Genomic DNA, 21,364 nt, shown 5'->3' with positions numbered 1-21,364 from the left:
AGTAGCAGTCGAACGTGATTGGCTCTTACTTTTAGAAACAACCAATCAACGGAGAGTGTTGATAAGACGAACTCAACAGTTGTGTCTGCTGAATGCGGCCATTGTTTCGCAGTGCCGGCCATACGGTAGTCACGCTCATTGGCCGCATTCAGCAGACACAACTGTTGAGTTCGTCTTATTAACACTTAGCGTTGATTGGTTGGTTCTAAAAGTAAGACCCAATCACGTTCGACCGCTACTCAGCGGCTTGGTCTGCTGAAAAAGCGCTCATTTATAAATAAAAATAAACCACTGTTCTACACCTGTGTCAGTACTGTCAGTTGTCATTTGTACAGGTTTAGGTTAGGTACAGGGTAATTTCATAGAGAAATAAAATTCTTGAGCTCGTGATGAAAAATGACGAAATGCCACATAACGTGGGAGAGCAAAATTCTCAGGTAATTAGTTGAAATTTATTTAATTGTCAATATATAGTCTATATTACAATTATAAATTTCAAGTTATGAATAGTCAATAAATTATATATTTTGCTATATATATTATAAGTGCAATTATAAATCATTTATATATTTTTACTCCTGCATTACTTGTGACACGAGTTTTCAATTGCAGACGGCACATGAGAATAGTACATGTACATCTGATACAGGACCGAAGATACAGTCTCAGAATGGTCCGGCATTTCTTACAGTTTTAACATTTGCATGCGAAGCCTTAATAGCGTGTGCAAGACAACTCGATATAATGGATGAAGAATGCGGCGATGGAACGTATGGAACCATCCTCGCGCGTAGTGCCAATGCCATAAAATTAGCAATCAAGGTTGTAAATAGCAATGAAGTGAAGTATAAAATCTATATTTTTCTTTTGGTTAATAATCATAAATATCATATTATATTATATTTCATTATGTTACAGGAAGGGAGAATTTCAGCAACGAAACCCTCTATAACATTTATACAAATCAGCCACATTATTGAAAAAGACATGGGTGGCTTAGAAGGTGGAATGTACTCGTTATTTTTTGATACTGCTGCTAAAGTAAGATTATATCAATAGTACAATCTTGTTTCATCGTTAAGACTGAGAAGAGAACGTTTGAGAAATATTTTAGAGTTTTCTCAAGTTTCGAAATGACGAGCAAATGACTGCCAATATGTGGTTAACTGCTTTAACATCTGCAAACAAAATGATGGCCGAGTTTAGTGGAACGTCACGTGGTGATCGAACTATGTTGGATGCTTTGATACCTGCGGAAAATAAACTGAGAGACGCATTAAATTCTGGTTCAAGTCCTGTCAGTGCATTTGGAGAAGCTGTCAAAGCCGCCGAAACATTTGCTATGCAAACTGTGCATATGTCAGGATTCTCTGTTGATTCTGCGAATTGCAAGGTATTACTTGGTTGTATGATGTATCGTACACATCATATGCATGTATATATATATTTAGACTTGAGATAGAATTATGATTCATGTATGTTACGTTATAGATATTCAAATATCCAGATCCTGGAGCACATGCTGTGGGTATATGGATGAGAGCTGCTTACGAAGGTGTCAAATTGAAATTTGGCTACGAACTTGATGTATAAAAGAAAAAAGAACATTTTCTTTCTCCTTAACATTTTCTATCCTAGTAAAATTACATATTTTTAAGAATTGTATAATGCAATATATAATTTATATTATTGATTGTACAAATTATTGGATTACTTTGATATACAGCCCCTCCCAATTGACAACCCGTCGTGCAAATGCATAAATTTAGTTTCGTTCATACACACGTGACATATGTGTGTGTGTGCGTGTTGCCTGTCACTGCGTGGACCAATGTCGAGATTCGAGATTAGCTATCATAATGTCACGTGTCTCTACCCCGACTTCATTTTTGTTTTATCACGTGAAAAGGATGAAAAAAATTAACTTCGTCGTAAAGACTTGCTGAGCAACTTACAAAGAAGCAGGTAAATAAGATAGGGTTACGTGTTGTAAAAGTATTTCGACAGAGGTTATGTTGTAAATTTTGCAAACCATAAATTGTAATTATGTTCATGTGAATCGCATTCTGCGAATGTCTAGTAATACATATTTTGTACCGTATAACCATTAAGTTATTAATATATTTTGAGAAATATAATATTGCAATATTGCTGTAACAAATGTAATTTTGTAATTCTATTCATTATTATATACATACATGCGGTACAGATTGTTGAATACCCTCATGAATACCTATGAATAACCTACTTAATTTATATAAACAATCTAGGATCATGTGAAGAATCATAATAAATAATTTTTGGGTTCTCCCTCTATGAGAGAGAGAGAGAGAGATAAATACAAGGAACTCCTAGAAACCTGTCTTTCAAAAGCAATGAATGCTGCAATTGCACTGTGCACCTTCTGTGAAATGCATGGACCTAAAGTGATATTTACCACGCAAACGTATCGTAACTATGATACACAAAACGCAGAAAAACTAAAATTCTATGGACCTAAGGAAGTGCTGAGACAAGGTCATGCTTCCTTGGAGGATGGACAAGATGAGTGCGAGGGCTGTCAGAGCATTGGGAATGTCAAGTATTTAAGTAACGAGCATGAAACAAGAACATCTTTTTTGTCTGCTCAACAATCATTAATGCAAGATATTGGAAACCTGCTAAAGCATGCTTGCGTTAGGTATAATTAGTGTATTTTATGGTTTACAAATTTCATACTAAAATTATTACAAAAATTACTATATGAATTATTATAAACTTATTTTATTCTTAATATAAATAATATTAATTTTATTTTATTAAGAATTTAAGTTCCATATTTTTTTGATAAATTAAATTTCTAATGTGTATAACGATTTAGTTTTTTAAAGCTCCTTCATTACCGGTTTCTTTTTCAAGGAGTCTAAGCTGCGAGGTGCACCCTGGTAAGGAAGGTGTGTGCTACTTTGGAGATGAGTACAGAGGGCATGTTTTAAGTCATACTTTTACATTGAAAGATGCCCAGGTGAATTATGCAACGAAAAAGCATGTTTGGTAGTTATTACAACTTACAACAAATTTTTCAAATCATGCCATTATTTAAATTGCTAAAACCTAGTGATTTTGTGACAAGTTTGTTCCATTGTTTTTATGTTGGAATATCGACAGGCTGATATATATTGATTTTTTTTTCACAGGCGAGAGGATTTAGAAGATGGTGCAGTTTTATTGTTTTCATGAGAGACAAACAATTCTTGTTGAACATGTGGCCATTTTTGATTGACAATTTAAGAGAGGTAATTAGAGAATTGCAAGATTTTTCGGAGAAAAGATATAATGCGGAAGAAGCGGAATGTCCGCAAAGAGCAATGAGATTGACGACGGCGAACAACGGGATGGGTTGCCACAGTACTTCTATTAAACAGTCTAGAACACTTGGCGATATAACAAATGAAAAGCATGTTTTTGTAAGGTAAGTGTTCCTACATAAATCCTGCATATAAATTTCGATAGATAATATCGTGTACAATTGTTTATTATTTGCTGAAGTTTTAATATTTTAATTATCTTACTGTGTTATGTATATGTTTCAGAATTCACATGTGGTTAGTATGGATCTTGAGTGCTGGGGCGAGGCACTTTATAGAAATTTTTCCAATGAATTTATTAGATGACGAACTTAATTATAATTTCGAGCATCAAATTGGTTAGCAATTATAAGCATTTTTCTGTCTATGATAACAATTGATATTAAAATATATCTTTTTCTTAATGGAAGTCATAATGTCACAAATAATTTACAGAAACTGAAGAAGGTTTTACTTTAGTGAACGCAAAATTGCCAGTGAACTTTAATTTTAATTGGGACGACTCTGAGCTTTTGTCAGAATTTTCTGAAATCGCAGAAAAATCTACCGCTGTAATTTTACGAAACCTGAAACGAGTACTAGGGAAAGATCAGTTTAGACAATTGCTGTATTCCTGTTTAACTGGTGTTCAAGTCTTGGTGAGAGGTCCAAAGATTCAAAGATTGGAATCTTTGTATGGACTTAGCAGTCTTGTACCAAGAGCGTGTCGACGGGTAAAAACACAAACACTGGAATACATGGATCCGGATACATGTAACTTTATCGGTATTGCATGCTATTTTAGAAAACATAACTATAAATAATCTTTTATTGAAAAATATTTCACAGCGACATTGCGTTAAAATTTTTAGGTGTAGACACCTCGGTAGCAGTTCCTTTACCTTGTGCAAGTGTATGCAGGCTAGACATAATACTCAACGAACACAAAGTTGGGAATGCAAAATCCCATATAGTTAAATGGGCTGGTACTTTACCAACAAAACTTCCGACTTTACTAATAAAGATTGAAAAATCACTTGATAATGAAAAACTTGGAAATTCAGTTCTCAAAGCACACTTTACGACTCTTCAGGAAGAATGGGCTAAGTATGAATCGTCAGCATTTACAATGTTTTACAGAATGTTTATATTTCTATATATTTATATATATCCGTTTCTGTTGTGCAGTATTGCAAAAGTTGTTCACGCGATGCGTGGACGAGGCCATCGTGGCGATCTCTCTGGACTAATGCTCAGTTTGGGCGCTGGACCTCAGGACAAAAAGTTACTGGACGCATGGTCTATGGGATTACCATCTAATCCAGCATAGTCTCTAAAGATTAATTTGTTTTATTGCACACGTATAGTATATCGTTGGATGTAATATTTATTGCAAATTACGTGTATATATATTATTCCGATTCCTCGCGTTTGTATGAGAGGAGCGTTTACTGTGTGTTCAAGGTTGTGTCTTTTTTTTAATTTATAATTCAGTCATAAATAAAGACGAGAGCTGTGTATTTTGATGAGTTTATGAACTTATTGAATGTAAACATTGATGATGAATAACTATACATATCTCGTTTAATTTGCAATTAAAGTTTGGTATATTAAACGATAGTAATTCTCATGACGAAAAAAAACTGTAAACATTAATTGTCAATTTTTAATTATACTTTTAAATTGTATATATTTGCAATTTATTTACAATATTTTAAAGGCAGTTTACAACTATTACCAGGCAAGAGAACCAGATATAATAATGTAGATAGACCGAGCGACCTTGTGTCACATGCGTCCCGAGTACCGATTTTGATATCGGATAAATAAAGAGATGGAATAATATATATCTCTCTCTTTCTCTCTCATTCGTGCCTGCGCAGTGTTTGATACGTCCGCGTGATGGAATATTCAGCGATTCTGATTATTCCATTTTTTTTTTTTTTTTGAAGAAAGCAAAAAAGTTTCTACATTTTCTTTTTAAATATAATCTATATTATTTATATATTATTTTTATAGCGTTGAGATAAATTTTTTTGAGTGTCATATTTATAATAGCAAATTTATACACGTAACGTACTGTGAAATAATTAATATATTTATAAATACTGATAAATACCAAACTCTAAAAGAATATTCTATAATTTGACAATAACGATTTTGGACTGGTTAAAAATGAGCGCGTTCAGCAGACCAAGCCGCTGAGTAGCAGTCAAATGTGATTGGCTCTTGCTTTTAGAACCAACCAATCAACGCAGAGTGTTGATAAGACGAACTCAACAGTTGTGTCTGCTGAACGCGGCCAATGATTGGCTTCTCTCCTCCCGAGTCAATTTGCTTCACTTTTATTTCTTGGAGTAGCAATCTAGTTGTATTTCAGTCTATGGCCGTAACACGTGGCTTTTCTCGTGTAAGCATATGTATAAATTCGTGCAGCTGATAACTGAATAACTGACAGGTAAGTATCACATAAGAATCATGGTATAAGAATCACAGTAGCTGCTAGCTGGTCACAGCTGGTAGTTCTCTGCTCTGTAGCCTGTAGCTGTAGCTGGTGATAACAGCTGGTATTCGGTAGTGCTAACAGTTATTGGGTACGCGGTGAAAATCATGAATATCGTTACCTGCATTGCACCGGTCAACATTGCTGTTATTAAATATTGTACGTATAGTCAAAAAGCTTTATTATTCTTCAGCGAGAAATTGAAATGTCTAATAGCTTTATTTGACTGATTTTATTATATTTCACGTACACACACACTCACACAAGTTGTACTTTGAAATTTCGACCGAAATATATATCTAAAATCGTAAATTTTTATTACTTAATAAATTTAACGTATAATATAAGTTTTCGGGACATTTTCAACTAGTATTTTGAAAGACGTCCATAATTTGTGAATTAATATATTAGCTAAAAAAATACTATCGGTATTCGCTTTTTAAAATGTGTATATGATTTATTTGAATAATGGAATTTAAAGTTCATGTTAATTATATATCGCATACATGCATATGTTTTTAAACGCTTGAATATGTTACACGCGCGTCGTTCGCGCAGCTATTCGTGCCACACGGCAATATTTGAATTTGAATAGCTATCGCGGTAGGATAAAAAGTCGTAGGAAAAACACAGTTACAATGACAATATGGAAATATTTGTCACACGGGGGCTTACCTTTTAGTCCCATATATCTGTTTTTTTTTTTTTAAGTAAAAATTAACTTTTTATCGTAGATTTGTATGATTTTAGGGGGAAAGAGGGATGAATTCTTAATTTTACCAACCAACGATTCCATAAGTGCCACTTTAGACACAGACCAGGTAAATATAAAATTCTAAATCCAAATTCTAAATGAATGAGAGGAAGAGAGCGAGAGAACGTAAACACGTTAGAGATATCTTGGCAATGTGTTACAGCCTTTTCATATTTTCTTTATAGTTGCATGCAAGAACTACTGTAATGATCAGTCCTGATTTCAAAGAAGATCGTATTTGGCTGAATGGAAAGTATGTTGAGAAAGTATCATTTTCATTATTATTCTCTTTTTATTCTCTACGATAAATTGATATATTTTCAGAGAGGAAGATATAAAAAACGCGAGGCTTCAAAATTGTTTAAAAGGAAGTAAGTTTGTGCGTAAAAATTTACTAAAAATGTATGCTGCAGTGTAAATTGAATTAAATTAAATTAATCTTCTCTTTTTTTTTCGTAAGTCAGGAAACGTTCACAATTATCTGGTTACACAAACGACTGGAAGATTCACATATGTTCAAAAAATAATTTTCCAACTGCTGCTGGTTTAGCTTCCAGTGCTGCAGGATATGCATGCCTTACAGCGGCATTAGCTAAGCTTTACAAAATAGAAGTATGATAATTTATTTTTTCTGTTTAATATATTTATTATATTTTAAAATATAATTTGTGTATTGTGTATACTCTAAACTCTAAATATATCTTTCTATAGGGAGACATTAGCATCATAGCGCGTTCCGGTTCAGGATCAGCATGTCGCAGTACTATAGGTGGTTTTGTAAGATGGCACATGGGTTCAGACAAGTACGGGACGGACAGTTTAGCAAAGCAAATCGTGCCTGCGTCTCATTGGCCTGAATTGAGGATTTTAGTGCTTGTTGTAAGAAAAGAAACCTTTTTCTACTTATATTGGTAATAAAGATAGGAGAGATAAATACTTATAAATATTTACAGGTCAGCGATGAGCAAAAAAAGGTTCCAAGTGCAATAGGTATGAAACGAAGCATGGAAACATCTCAACTTTTGCAACATAGAATAATGCATGTAGTCCCAGAAAGAGCTAATAAGATGCAACGAGCGATCGTTGAAAAGGATTTCAAAAATTTTGCCCAACTTACTATGAAGGATTCTAATCAGTTCCATGCTGTGTGCCTGGACACGTATCCTCCATGTATTTATATGAACGATATTTCCAACAGTATTATAAATCTGGTACATTCCTATAACGATGCAGTTAATGACGTGAAGGTAAATGAAATATTTTTCATATTTGATTTGCATTTTTCTATTTCTATAAATTACAGCACAAAAATGGTTAGACACATTTTATTTTATTATATGCATGAAACATTGCTAGGTTGCGTATACTTTCGACGCTGGACCGAATGCTACGTTATATTTACTAGAGAAAGACGTATCAGCGGTGATAGGTGTTCTAGATCACTTTTTTCCTCCTTCTGAAAATGTTACGATTGAATACAGAAGAGGATTACCTGTTGAAGGCATTAAGCCTTTGCAAGTATGTGTTTCATGTATTAAATATATATTCACGCATATTAATTGATAGATAGTAATTAATTATTCAAACATATATGTGCATTTATGAATTATCCTTATTATTACAAGTATTATCTTGTACAGGGTCTCTTGGAGAAATTAAAGCTTCAAAAGTATCCACCAGGACAACTTAGATACATGATATATACTAAAGTAGGAGATGGACCTAAATATCTCAATAATTCGCAGGATCATTTGTTAGATGATCAGGGTAATCCTATTAATTGTTCTTGATAGATTTTTTTACATCTTTACTATTTACTATTTACTATTTACTGCTTTAAGTATTTTGAAATAAATCATTTATATTTCCTTCGATTTTGCTATTTTCAACTTTTATTTTCTCCAAATTTTTATGCTCCCAAAAGTACAGTAACAAAAAGTAAAGTTACAACATTCTTTATTTGTGTCTAACAATAAGTTAATCAGCCTATAGTTTTATTCCAAATCTTAAAAAAAAAAAAAGAAAAATTTTAGCCTGTGTATAAAAGTCATTCTTCTTTTTCAATTATATTGGCACTCGTTCCATTCTAGGATTTATTCCCCGTGTTTCTAACTCTGGTAATGATAATAATAATAGTTCAAACAATAGATGATGCAACACGACGATAATTATGAAGCATAAACTCAGAAATGTGTGTGGCCGCAAGTTATCGCGATCGCGGGTACCCAGATACCCGGTTCTTTTTTCGACTTGTAATATTTATTCAACAATCGAAATGAACCGCCGTCAAAAACATCATATCCGGTTTTACCCCACGACGGCACTTGTCCGATCTAGGGTCTCTACTTATTCCCTGTTTCTAGTTTCTATTTTCTATTATGTTGCCTGACATTGTGCAAGGGCCTTTACACGTATCACGTATGCGTGTCGTATTGTTTATATGTATGTATGTGCATACATATGGGTATATAATGTAATTTTATTTGCAAATCATGAATCGTGATTGACGTTTATTGTATATACATATACATTCGATATCGTGGTCTGATGCGTATCGTGCAAGGTTTAAAGATGAAAAAAACCATTTACAGAAATAAATTACTTGACTATATAGCTATTCGGTTCAAAGTGTGACTGAAGTGAGACAGTGTGAGAGAGATATCAATTGAGTCAAAAGCAGTCAAAGAGCGTACCTAGACCATGTCGTGCAAAATGGAACTTGTAAAAGCTGTTTTGGAGAAAATAGCGAATAGCAAAGGCTTTGGTCGATGTATGAAAAATGTGAGTACAAGAAATTTCATTTAATTCACCAAAATATTTTATGTATCTAATTATAGATACCTAGCTCTAAACCTAGCAATTATTTTGTGTTATCTATATTTCCTATTATATATAAAGATACTAATGTTGTGTATGCATGATTTCTGAATAGGTGAGATTACTGTCAGCTGGCGATGGAAAGTGCAAAGCGCAATTTACTGTGGCGGAAGAGCACTTAAATCTCGGTGGTTTTTTACATGGTGGTTTTACCACTACCATTATAGACTGTGTATCTACATATGCATTAATGACTCACAAAACTGAACCTCCTCCCGGTGCTTCTGTAGACCTGCATGTGACGTAAGGATATCAAATTTTTATCAAATTTCTTTATTTTATTATATTTTCATCATTTTTATACACACATATTTGAAATTACGCTCTATTACGCTAATCACATTCTCAATCTTTTCTTCATGCATGTTTTGATAAATTAAATCTCTGCACTGATGTAAAAATGTATATGCAATCTACGATATACATCGGTTAGAGAGACTAGAAATTGAATTGAAATGTAACGATTGTAACTTACAATTTTTATTAGTAAAAAAAATATGCAAAAATGCTTATATTGTACAACAGAATATAATTAATGGCACAGGTTTTTGAAGGCTGCATTTCCTGGTGAAACGGTGACGGTCGATGCTAAAACTGTGCGTACCGGGAAGACATTGGCTTTCCTCGCAGTGGAGCTTACAAAGAACGACGGTAAGGATGTGGTTGCTCGTGGACAACACACAAAGTATCTCGCATCGGTTAGTAAATGAAACTAAAGGTTATTAGCTTGATTTATAAATGTCGATAAATGTATATAGTGTACCTAATGTACATATCCAACGTACGTAATAAAAAGTGCAGGAGTTTTATTAGTGGGTTATGCATTATACGTATGTGCATAACAGCTTGGTAACAGCTGCGTTAATCTAAAGCTCTTAAAGAAAAGGAAACGTGTCTAACGATCGCGCGATGCTACTTCTGCAAATGCTTCTATTTACAACAGTATAATAACTGCATAAAGAATATGGCGTATATCTGAAATGCAAGATTGCAAGAGCGCGACTATCCGCGATAGAGAGGAGAGAAAGGATGATCTTTTTCTATCGTCGTGTTGCAATGTCTTTTAAAAGTGACTCGAGTTCTTTCACTCTTCGCGACAAATCGTCAGCCTGCTCTCGCAATGTCTTAGCCTCTCGATCACTTTCTTCGAACATCCTCTGCAAATATTTGACTTTCTCGTCGCGATTTAACGAATCCATGTCCTTGACGTAGTCGCGACTGGGTGCAAAATATTTCTCAGCTTCCCTACGCGCACGCAAGCGAGAAATAGTATTGTCGCGATGATCCTCGCAATTGTCGCAACAATCGGACCACGCGCTCAAGTCTACGTAAGGAATCTCGTCACAACTGACAAAGTCATTACGACCTTCGGGCAGTAGAAACACGTTGGGTTGCACGCGAGTAATATTGTCGCCGTTGTCGCACAAGATTCTGGCTAGTGACGCTTGTTGGATCTGTGCGAGCTGTTCCGCGGTAAAAGCGCTCGGATTCTCATACCAGAACCGATCGCCATCCCGGGTCCGCCGGAATTGTTCCAATAGGAGACATTTGAACAATGGTCCGACTTTCATCCCCGGCAATTGATCCTCGAGAATACCACCGACCCAGACGTCTATGTTGCCCGGGTGGCCGTAGAGTTCGCGCAGCTTCTGTCTCACTCGACTGCTGCTGATATCGTCGGCGAGATGCTCGAACGTCTCCACGCGCGACATGTTGCAATAAGCGCGCCATTCTAGATAGCCGGGAAGACCGTGATCTCTTCCTCGCTGGATATTCATCGCCGCCAGATCCAGGGCAACCGCGTGCGCGGTACGGAACAGCTGTTCGGTGAGCTCGACATTGAGATTCTGTTCGGGCAGCTTCAGTTTCGCCGCCGTGGCGTACATACCTCGGATCAGAGGATCGACGCCGCCCTCCTCCACCAGTCGCCAGGGCGCGAAGAACGCGTCTCGCAGATCGAGAGGACCCTGAGGGATCGGTTGGTAAGAGGCGTTCAGGCGCTCGAGACGCGGCTGGATGAGCGAATGTCCAAAACGTAGAGCGGCGGTGGCGAAAACGTTGGATATGCTGGCGTCGATGTTGGGATCGTAGCCCCGGTACGGCGGCCAGAGCTGAGAAGTTTCGTCGATTGCCGGTCCAAATATTCGCGGCAGCCAGTGCCGATAAGTGATGTGTTGCATCTCAGCGCCGACGATACGTCTCGCTTCCTGATACAGTTTCTCGCCGTTCCAGTGTGGATTCGTCTCGCGTAGCGCGCGAGCGATGCGATTGTGCTCGCGCAGCCATAAAGTGTGCATGGCCAGTAAGCCAACTTGCTCGTTCGCGCGAATGTCCCCGGCTACGAAGCAGTTGATCGAGCTCTCCAGTGGATTCCTACGACAGTCGACAAACTGGCCGGACGCGTACGGCAGCAGAGGCTTATGACCGGGCAGCGTGGGACCTTCCCGGAGCAATCCACGATCCGTCGTCAAGTCGCGCAGATCGCGCGCCAGCTCGTCGTCGTAGCCGTAGACTTGCGATCCGTCCAGGTAGCTAGTCAACTGATTCAGCTGTTCCCGAGGCGTCAGGCCACCCCACAGTATACTGGTCGCGCCGGAACCGCACACGGCGCTACTTCTCACGAAGTCGATGCATCGTCTGTTGTTGATGCGCGGATCACCCGGCGGCACTTCCATTGGGAAGCAGGGCGCGGCGTTGTCGCAGGATTTTTTGCAGTCAATCCCGTCCCACGACTCGCTCGACACCGATGGTAACGCGTGATCGAGATCATGGTCCAGGAACTGACCCCACTGCATCACCATGTGGGTGATCTGATCGTCCGACGTAATATCGTGAGTAGAGATCAGGGTGGTCGACACGAGGCGCGCAGCGGGCTTCGGATAGCCGTGGTACCGCCGTCCTTTCTCCCAACCGACCGGCATCGAGAAACCGTTTTCGTATATGGGTTGCAGAATCCTACGAAATCCCGTGTACGACGAGCCCCAAGTACGATGGCGCAGATTATTGCAACTGCCGTCCACGGTCCGGTATTTGTGGTGGAAGCACCTGTTGGTGCAATTCTGCCGACGTCTGTGGCCGGTGCATCCGGACAATCGTTCAATTTCCTTGACCTAAAACGGGACGCGCGTATTATAATTATTTATTTTAGGATACAACGTGCTCTCGATGTAGGTACTCGAGCACGTAGCGCGTTTACCTGTTCAGGCGTCAAGATTTCCTCGTAACGAAACTCATCGGTCACGTTTGCCTTACTGCCAGCATCCACCATACGTCGGATATTGACGAGAGTTCTCTCGAAGAGCTCGGCGGGTCTGGCGGCCGCGCGACCGATCGCGTCCGGAAACCGTGCCACCCGGAACGGATTATGTTTGGATGAGCCGTCGGGATTAAAGAGAGACGATAGCGTTTTGTTGATGGCACGATCGATCTCCTCGGTGGCACTTTGGAAGGCTCGTATGACGAGTGTATCCGCTGCCGCACCGGGTTGCCGAACGCGCACCAAAGCATCGGCAGTTGCGCGGCCGTAATCGTTTATAGCCGAACACTCGTATCTGTAAAAGGAAAATGACTGCAGAGTTGTATCGTATAAGGAGTATAAGGAGGTTGACGATTGCTCGATATCAATTTTTGTCATCGTGTATCGTGTAAATATTAACTCTTGTACCGTGTATCAAACTTTTTATTTAATATTGTCAACGTATGATAGCCAAAGATTTTATAGAATCGTCAAATTAATGCAATCGCAACATGTATGCATTAAATGTCATTAATTGTCCGAATTACTAATTGTTCTTCTTCAAGGGGAGATATCTCGACGAGAAATCATTTTCGCGCATTCAAAAAAATAACTCGTGTAATCTTGTCGTGCAAAACGAGAGGTCTGATGACCAATGACCAACGACCAACGACCAGCGTGGTCAAGGCCGTGTTACCCCAATCTTATACATACCTGCCTGAGTCTTGCGGAGTCACGTTAAAAATAACAAGACTCCCTCCACGCATAATCTTGATCCTGTTGCCTTCAAGCGCGCTACCGTCCTTCTTCCATTGTATCACTGGCTTCGGGATGCCCTCGGCCCGGCAAGGTACCTCGACGGTAGCATCCGGTTCCGCCTCCATGTCTTGCGGTCTGAAGAGCAGTCGAGGCGCCGTGAAGTCGACAACATTCAAATCCGCGAAGAGATGGACCATGTGATCGATACTTTTCAGGTAACACTCGTATTTGCCCGCGTCGGTTTCCTTAACCGCGAGGATACGCAGCAAGGTGCCGTCGTTCTCGAGCGAGATTCTGTCGCCAAAGGAGATTGATCGGCCGTCTCGAAACCAGCGAACCGCGGGCCTGGGATTGCCTAGCGCTCGACAGGAGAAGGTCACGTTGGTGCCGGCGCTCACGTTCTGCGATTCTGGCCTTTCAGCGAGTATCAACCGAGACGCCGCCGTGATAACCGCTCTGGCCTTCCTAGATTTGGTCGAGCCCATGTCGCTGCTGGCTACGCACTCGTACATCCCGCTGTCCTGCTCGGTCGTGCCAGAGATGATCAAGGTGCCGTCCTCGCGGATCACGTATTTCTCACCGTCTTCGTGGATCGCGTACCTTTCGTTATCATCGTCCGTTTCCCACGAGTATCTCGACTTGTTTTTCATCCATTTGATCTTCGGCGTCGGATCACCCGTTACTCGACATCTCAACGTTATCGTGTCACCAAATCGTACTACGGTGTCTTCCGGGCCTTCTATAATGCGTGGTTTCGCTGCGAAAGGAATCTTTTATTATATGACTGAGATTTTGAAGAGAAATTAGAATTAGATAAATAATTAGATTAATGTGTGTGATGACACTGATGACTGATGAGATTATTTATTTTATTCGCGTTCTTCTCGTCTCTTTTTTATACAACTTCAGAACTTCTTTAGCTTTGGTATATCGCGATCATTATATACATACATATATATATCTACTTGTTTTATCTGCTTTTACCACTGAGATTCTGTCCACTGCGAGTTCTTGTATTTTAATATTAACCAGGAAGAAAGAAATATACGATTGTACATACATACTTATAAAATACACTAAATATAATCTTCCACAAATTGATAATAGCATAATTTCAGAGTTCACTATCATCGAGATTCGAAAGCTTAGCTCTATAAGTCTATAGAATTAATTAGCGGCAGTCAATTGAATGGAAAATGAATTTAATTGTCTTCCGCTGAAGGATCACGCGATAGATACACAATTATACACGGATCACCCTAGCCAAAGTCATCGTCACGCGAGATGCAGTATGCAGTTGCAGATCATGCAGCAGCGCGATGACCACAGTGTCAACGACCACGACGTATGTCGCGTGTAATCAGATATTAAAAGTCGCTCTCTTACGTCAGTGATAATGTCAAAATCATATGAGGTATGTATAATTGATACGTATAACAATGAGCAATGAAAATAAAGAGTCAAAGGATAAATTCACTCCATAACAAAGTTTTATTATGTTTAAAAAAAGTAAATTTTGTTATATATATATATTTTTTTTGTGATATATATACAGTATATATGTTGCTTTCAGATGATAATGACAGAAGATAAATGAATCTATCTCACGATGGTTTCTATACTCAACTGCAATGAAAGTCCTCGGGCAACATCGTTGTTAGGGAGCGACCCTTCATCTTGTGCGGGGATTGGCAAATCGCCGCCATCTCCGTAGGCTTGTCCCGCAGACGTTCCACCAGCCAGACCAGATTGCAGTCGCAGATGAGCGCGTTGCTGTCGAGACGCAGCCGCGTCATCGGGCCGACGTTGACGAACGCGTCCGCCGGTAGTCGATGAAGCTTGTTGTTGTGCAGAAACAGACGCTCCAGCGCCGGCAGGTCGTTGAACGTGCCCGGTCGGATCTCACGGAGGTGGTTGTGATGCAGGTACAACTGCTCGAGTCGTGGCAGGCCCGCGAACGCGCCCGGTGCGATGTGCTCCATGCGATTTTTGTACAAGTAGAGTATCCGTAGATTCGGTGCGCCCTCGAACGCGCCCACCGGCAGCCGTCGAATGTGATTGTCATTTAGCAGCAGAGTGTGCAATTTGTCGAGTCCGTCAAACGACCCCGCGCGCACTTCCGTGATGCTGTTAAATCGGAGATCTCTGAAAAAATTTCGAGCATTCGAGTCTCGAGTCGCCATTGAGGATGAGTGCCAGATAGAAAGAATCGAGACGTTCTATTATTCTTGAGAGAAATCGCGGGCGAGCCCTACTTTGCCGAAAATTAAATGGGAAGTGTGAACGTCATCAATTGTCATCAAATGTCATAATAATAAATATCTTTTGCGAGAAAGGCATATTGCAGCGTACTTATTTCGCCAACATGGCAGATTACTGATATGATAAAAGCAATAGAAGCAAATAGGATAATGTCGTTGATTTTGAATTTTATTTATATTTGTACGAATATCTCATGTACGACCTTAGATCTTCAAGATCAGACGGTCACATTTCGATGATCGCATTTTACGCTAAAAGTGAGATAAATATATCTGAAGAGAATTTCATACGTGGGCGAGAATACCGTAGCTATCCGCCCACTTGTTTAGTAAAATGAGCGAACCAAGTATTCATAAGCGCTTTTCGGGATATAAGATAAACTAAACAGCAATGATGCTTTCTTCGATAGACAAGTAATATATTTATTAAGATAAATAGAAATCGATTAGTAAATACGATTTGCGAAAACTTGATTTGAAACTTACGCGCGTGAATCTGCTTATTAGAAAACATTACGATTATTGAATTAAAAAAATATATATATCTTATTAACGGTACAAGTATACGCGTATGATATCAATAAGGAAATCAGAGTGCGAGTACCACGCATCGTAATTAATAGGATATTCAGCTGCATGGTTTAATAGTACAAAAATTTATCAAACTCGTAAAACGCATTGCACAACCGCATAATTATTACGACTTGGCATGGCGAAGATAATCCACTAGTTATCAGCCGCAGAGCGTCTCCTTAATTAATAATTTTACTCGACTCGTTGTACATTACTTCTTTTCTAAATTATTGACTTGAGTTGTCGCGCTTGACCCGATGATGTTTCAAGTTTCAACCTTCTTATCGTGTCAACGAATCGTCACCGTGTCACGTCGCGTCGCATCGTGTTGGCGCGAGTACGTACGCTTGCCGAGAGAAAAATAGAAAAAGCCCGATTTGTAACTGGCGGAAATTCTCCACACGGCGATAGCCTTTGTATTTTTCTACAAATTATATAAGCATATGCAATATTGAATAATGAATATTAATTATAAATGTTTACATTACGTTTTATGATAATTTTTATATACGCGATAATTTTTATTTTTATATAATTTTTACACACATACGCACACAAGATATCAATAAACTGTGGTGTGGTGAGTCAATTATAAAATGATAGTGCTATTTTCTACGAAAGAAAGCAATGTAATTAGCTCCAGTTCTTCAGTGTGACCTTAGATTACTTTGCAAACAATTTAATTCACATTTCACGGTAATTAAATACTTTAAACGCGACCTCAATAAAATATTGCGTTAATGTTGACAGCGTTACGAAATTTGGAGCGAGTCATACTTATATACTCTTTATCTGGAAAGTAGAACAAAGCAAGTTTAAAATTATCGGTGTTGACAGTTAGATTATTGTAATGAAAGAAAAACAAGTTCTAAAATTACAAAATAAGCTAAATCTATTTAAAAATTTTAATCACGATTATCCAAAAAGAAAACTTATACGTACAATAAATTCAATATCAATGAATGAAGAGTGCTGTTTATTTTAGACAAACAATTTTTCTTTACATTTATTAATATTAAAAGAGTTTAAATAAATACCGAGAAACACCATTTTACGTACGTAGTACGTAAGCACTGGAAGTTTCTATCTGAATGATTCCTCTGTAAATTGTCTTATCTATAAAATAATAAAAAATGTTTATTTCTTTAATATAATAATAACGTAACATTATTCTTCGCAAGTTTCGTCTGAAAAATTGAATTTTTAAACTTGCATCTTTTTGCCTTTTGTATATGTAAATGCATTTTGACGTCGAATTATTGATTTCTAACGCCAGTCATCGCACGTGGCCATTTCGATCGTTTGCCATTGATAGAAATATGCATCGATGCGTACAAATATCGGTGGTTTATTCGTTTAACGCCGCGTGATGGAACACGCGTATTAATAACGGAGATCGCGAGCAAATTAACGGCATTAATAACAGCGGATGAAGTGGATACATGAGAATGATTCCGGGAAGACACACACACACACACACACACGATCCGGTCTTTTCTGAACCGTATTTCGCTCGATCAAAATATCGAATTTCACCGAAGCCGGGGCTTCACCACTCGATTCATCGAGATGCACCGAGAATATCTATAACGATGATATAAGGGGACACTGTCCCCTTGTGGAATTTACGTTATCCTCAAATGAATATGCCTCGTTTCGTATAGTCGAAAGACTCCGCGCAGATTCGTATAAGATATTTTAAATTAATATTGCTGTTATTATCTGTGTATGTTAAAACAAAAATAAATAGATCAATTTTTAATTCTCAAATAAACGTATAAAGAGATATACAATACAATTTATATTCATGCCGCTTCTTTAACATTGAAATTGCTAAAAGAAAGATGAAACTTAATTATTCATTTATAATTTCTTAACAAACATATTATATGTGGAGAATCTGTTATTTGTATTTAGTTAAATAAAATGTTTTTGAATGATCTCGTGAACCGACAATCGACAATATCGTGTTAAATATGTTAGAGCGCTGGATAGCTCATCACTCATCGCTACGGAAATAACAGGCAGACTAATGCAAATTATAATCGCATTTATATGAGCGTAGGATGGTGCGAGAAAGACAGAGAAGGATAGAGAAGAAAAGAAATTTAACGTCGAGAACTTCTCTCTGGCTTACTCAGGCTTCATACGCGACATAATATGTGTGTGCAGAACCTCTATGAGTTGCGTGTTTATACTTGTTCTTTATTTCAATAAAATTTCATCACCGTCGCATGAGCAGTGATTGTAGAATTAATCAAAGAGTCAAGTTTCATATCTCAGAGCCGCATCGTATAATGTATTCCAAATACTTGTTGTCGCTATATATATCTACTTTCTAACTTTGAAGAGAATTAATTCGAGATGGTCGCTATTTAAAAATGATGAATAAGAGACAGAGAGGGAGAGAGATTTTTTCTAAAAGGGTCAACTAGTTTAGATAAAATAAGATTGTAATTAGAAAAAATGAAATAGAACTTAATGTTGAAAAAGAATACAATTATTTATAATGAAAAGAAAAATGAGAAAATATATTTTTTATGTAAATAATAAAAAATTTTATTTATTTTATCTTAACAAGTTGCATGAGAGAAAAGATTACGTATCAATAAAAAAATAATAAATAAAATAAAACAGTAGTTGTGTTCTCTAATGGGGTTTACATTTCCACAATGTGTTCTAAGGTTACACAACGATTTGTGCCATCTAATTGCAGAATAGGGTCATGGTTAAATGGTGATCCTCTCTATTGAATAATCCTTTTGTGAAATATATTAAACTTTATTTTTAAAAGATAACATTTTTAAATTAATATGTAGCAAATAATAGCAAGTAATTAATAATAAATGATAGTCCCCGGCCCCCCTGTCGATGGTTATGATAAAAACGAGTATCACACATACACACACACACACACACACACACACATATGATTATAATCCAATGTACTGATATATGTATATTCGAAGTCACATTAAGACTAAAGATAAATAGAATTAATAGCACTTATCGCTGATTCACAGAATCGCAAACTGATTCGCCAATGTTTGCCATACCATTCCATCTTTGTTCGAGATTTTGCAACGTAAATGACTTACAATAAAAATGATAAAGAACTCGTGTATATTCTTCATACAGACTGCATGGATTATCCTTTTATTTTTTCCAACGAGCGCGTCGAAATTTATGGGTATGATACTATGTATGCGGTATCGATTACACGTATCAGCGCGAGATAAATCGAGGTGAAATGATAAAATAGTCGGTCATCTATACATCTACACATTGAGATATCACATTTTTTATCACGTTTATCATTTGTTAATTCAAGTATTCAAATATTTTTTTTCTGAAATACGCGCTTCTCGAGGCAGCGAAGTCTGCCGTGACGAAGTCGACTCGATATAAATGTTGAAAATATATTCATAAAATAAATATATATTATTTATTACGTAATGCCGCAGTATTAAGAATATCGGATTAAACAAGTCTGTGGCATCATGTGCATCGAATTCGTTCAGCTAACCGTTTTACTCCATTCTCCTTCGTTCCTTTCTGCGAAACTCCACTTTAACGCCGCGCCCGCGCCGCATCGTAACCATAACTTATATATATAGTTCCAAGTAGTCGGCGATCTTCGGTTTTGTTGATCTACTTTGCTTCACAAATCGATAACTTATACGTTCGCTCGCTAAATTAGATTTCTATTTTGAATTTACGGATTTTCTATGATTTTTATCGATTATTACAACGTGATTAATTCTCTGAGAGGATATTTCCAGTATTAAGTAATGAAATTCTTTTCTCTTTCGAGATCTATCGCAGATAATTGCACAGATCGATTACAATGCAATTATTAGTTTTTTTTTAAGTTTAGTTTTTAATCTTCTATTAATTATAATTTACAGTACGACGAATTCTTGAAACGGGTTTTGGGGCATTAGAGGAATATCCTGAATTCTACCATTGAAACACGATGCGAAGAGTACAAAATGCATTTTCCATTGCACCGCATGTGAGAAAGCGCTCCATAGGCAGTCGCGATCTTCTTAACTGATTATACGTCTCGATTAGTATCCTTCTTATAAGCGAATGTGCACTTTAACGCACTTTCTCTTGACCTTTCATCATTCACCACAATTCCACCTACGTTGATTGGTTATCATCTGCAACGATGATTGCAGACAATTTCTCGTGTAATTATAAGGATCGAACTTTTGCGCATGTAGGAAGATTTCAAACAACATTTTACGGCGTTATGCAACACCGAAATTTCGAATAATTTTAAATTAAACTAATGATATGAGAAAATGATTTTGCAAAGAAATAAAGAAACAAAGAAAGAGACGACTTACAGAACGGTGACATTGGCGGGCACCCGTGGCACTTGGACCAGCTTTAGGAACATACATCGCACCTGCATCGTGCTGTTGTAACACACGCATTTCTGCGGGCATTCCACCGTTGCTCCAGCGGCCTTCTGCGAGGGGTCCGTCGCAAATAGGAGCGGCGGGACCAGCAATGTCCAGACGAACAGGTCCACGGTCGGCCTCATGTCGCCTCCTTCTTCGCTCGATCGTCGCGGGATTCAGGGTTCAGGGTTCAGGGTACTCGAGGGGTGTATCCACTGGAGAAGTAGGGTGCCGCGGCACCACGTGGAGTTTGTCGGACGCGCGTACTCTCTCTCTCTCTCTCTCTTTCCCTTTCTCGATTACTTTCACCGCGTCAGTCCGAGGATCAATGAGAATCCGGTCGGACAAGAGTCAATACCGAACATCAGGGAGAAACATCACTGTCGGGATACGCTTCAGGAGAAGAAGGCCAGTCGCCAGTGCCGATTACAAGAAAGAGAGAGAGAGAGAAAAAGACAAGAAGAAAGAGAGGAAAAAGGAAACGCGCGAGAAGGCCACGGCTGGCCGTCCAGTTCCCGAGCGGCGGCAGCCAACTACTGTAGCCTGAAAGCCTGTAGCGCGCTACGCGACCTAAACGCGACTCGTACTCGCGTCTTGCGTCTTGCGTCTCGCGTCGGGAGTTGGGATGGGTTGGGAGTCGGGAGTCGAGAGTCGGGACCTCCTC

The 21,364-nt window shown here is 38.3% G+C and overlaps 4 protein-coding genes across 5 annotated transcripts; 3 read left to right on the top strand and 1 right to left on the bottom strand.

Moving 5' to 3' along the window:
- The first annotated feature begins 283 nt into the window (after positions 1-283).
- Bhd (folliculin) lies at positions 284-4,846 on the top strand. 2 transcript variants are annotated; one of them, XM_071779403.1, is made up of 12 exons: positions 284-437; positions 613-822; positions 919-1,041; positions 1,115-1,372; positions 1,492-1,557; positions 2,535-2,680; positions 2,899-3,004; positions 3,177-3,451; positions 3,573-3,685; positions 3,783-4,112; positions 4,199-4,433; positions 4,515-4,846. In XM_071779403.1, the coding sequence occupies exons 1-12, from the start codon at positions 390-392 to the stop codon at positions 4,654-4,656; spliced, it is 2,052 nt and encodes a 683-aa protein (XP_071635504.1). In that variant the 5' UTR covers positions 284-389; the 3' UTR covers positions 4,657-4,846. The 2 variants fall into 2 exon arrangements, with proteins under 2 accessions (XP_071635504.1, XP_071635503.1); XM_071779402.1 differs by lacking the exons at positions 284-437; positions 613-822; positions 919-1,041; positions 1,115-1,372; positions 1,492-1,557 and adding an exon at positions 1,760-1,965 and having other exon boundaries at positions 2,271-2,680.
- An 862-nt stretch (positions 4,847-5,708) lies between these two features.
- Mvd (mevalonate diphosphate decarboxylase) lies at positions 5,709-8,457 on the top strand. Its single transcript, XM_071779404.1, has 9 exons — positions 5,709-5,988; positions 6,580-6,650; positions 6,769-6,836; positions 6,908-6,954; positions 7,044-7,195; positions 7,295-7,462; positions 7,537-7,830; positions 7,940-8,101; positions 8,224-8,457. Exons 1-9 carry the CDS (start codon positions 5,937-5,939, stop codon positions 8,371-8,373), a joined length of 1,164 nt encoding a protein of 387 aa, XP_071635505.1. The 5' UTR covers positions 5,709-5,936; the 3' UTR covers positions 8,374-8,457.
- Positions 8,458-9,007: 550 nt separating this feature from the next.
- On the top strand, positions 9,008-10,269 carry LOC139813735 (acyl-coenzyme A thioesterase 13). The gene is made up of 3 exons (XM_071779405.1): positions 9,008-9,364; positions 9,516-9,703; positions 10,005-10,269. The coding sequence occupies exons 1-3, from the start codon at positions 9,284-9,286 to the stop codon at positions 10,168-10,170; spliced, it is 435 nt and encodes a 144-aa protein (XP_071635506.1). The 5' UTR covers positions 9,008-9,283; the 3' UTR covers positions 10,171-10,269.
- Positions 9,718-21,208, bottom strand: Pxn (Peroxidasin). The gene is made up of 5 exons (XM_071779398.1): positions 20,644-21,208; positions 15,082-15,599; positions 13,410-14,211; positions 12,657-13,011; positions 9,718-12,570 (listed from the first exon to the last, which is right to left on the bottom strand). The coding sequence occupies exons 1-5, from the start codon at positions 20,841-20,843 to the stop codon at positions 10,501-10,503; spliced, it is 3,945 nt and encodes a 1,314-aa protein (XP_071635499.1). The 5' UTR covers positions 20,844-21,208; the 3' UTR covers positions 9,718-10,500.
- Positions 21,209-21,364: the final 156 nt, after the last annotated feature.

Source organism: Temnothorax longispinosus, chromosome 5 (assembly GCF_030848805.1).
Source record: "Temnothorax longispinosus isolate EJ_2023e chromosome 5, Tlon_JGU_v1, whole genome shotgun sequence".
NCBI lineage: Eukaryota > Metazoa > Arthropoda > Insecta > Hymenoptera > Formicidae > Temnothorax > Temnothorax longispinosus.
This window is presented reverse-complemented; position numbering and strand designations above follow the sequence as displayed.

Coding starts and splice junctions, on each gene's coding strand:
- Bhd (XM_071779403.1), top strand. CDS start 390: ATGAAAAATGACGAAATGCCACATAACGTGGGAGAGCAAAATTCTCAG. Junction 1,373..1,491: donor TGCATATGTCAGGATTCTCT/GTTGATTCTGCG, acceptor GTTACGTTATAG/ATATTCAAATATCCAGATCC. Junction 1,558..2,534: donor TGAGAGCTGCTTACGAAGGT/GTCAAATTGAAA, acceptor GCTTCCTTGGAG/GATGGACAAGATGAGTGCGA.
- Pxn (XM_071779398.1), bottom strand. CDS start 20,843: ATGAGGCCGACCGTGGACCTGTTCGTCTGGACATTGCTGGTCCCGCCG. Junction 15,600..20,643: donor CCCGCCAATGTCACCGTTCT/GTAAGTCGTCTC, acceptor AAATTTTTTCAG/AGATCTCCGATTTAACAGCA. Junction 12,571..12,656: donor AAATCTTGACGCCTGAACAG/GTAAACGCGCTA, acceptor GTCCCGTTTTAG/GTCAAGGAAATTGAACGATT.
- Mvd (XM_071779404.1), top strand. CDS start 5,937: ATGAATATCGTTACCTGCATTGCACCGGTCAACATTGCTGTTATTAAA. Junction 6,837..6,907: donor CGTATTTGGCTGAATGGAAA/GTATGTTGAGAA, acceptor ATATATTTTCAG/AGAGGAAGATATAAAAAACG. Junction 6,955..7,043: donor TCAAAATTGTTTAAAAGGAA/GTAAGTTTGTGC, acceptor TTTTTTCGTAAG/TCAGGAAACGTTCACAATTA.
- LOC139813735 (XM_071779405.1), top strand. CDS start 9,284: ATGTCGTGCAAAATGGAACTTGTAAAAGCTGTTTTGGAGAAAATAGCG. Junction 9,365..9,515: donor TTGGTCGATGTATGAAAAAT/GTGAGTACAAGA, acceptor ATTTCTGAATAG/GTGAGATTACTGTCAGCTGG. Junction 9,704..10,004: donor TCTGTAGACCTGCATGTGAC/GTAAGGATATCA, acceptor TTAATGGCACAG/GTTTTTGAAGGCTGCATTTC.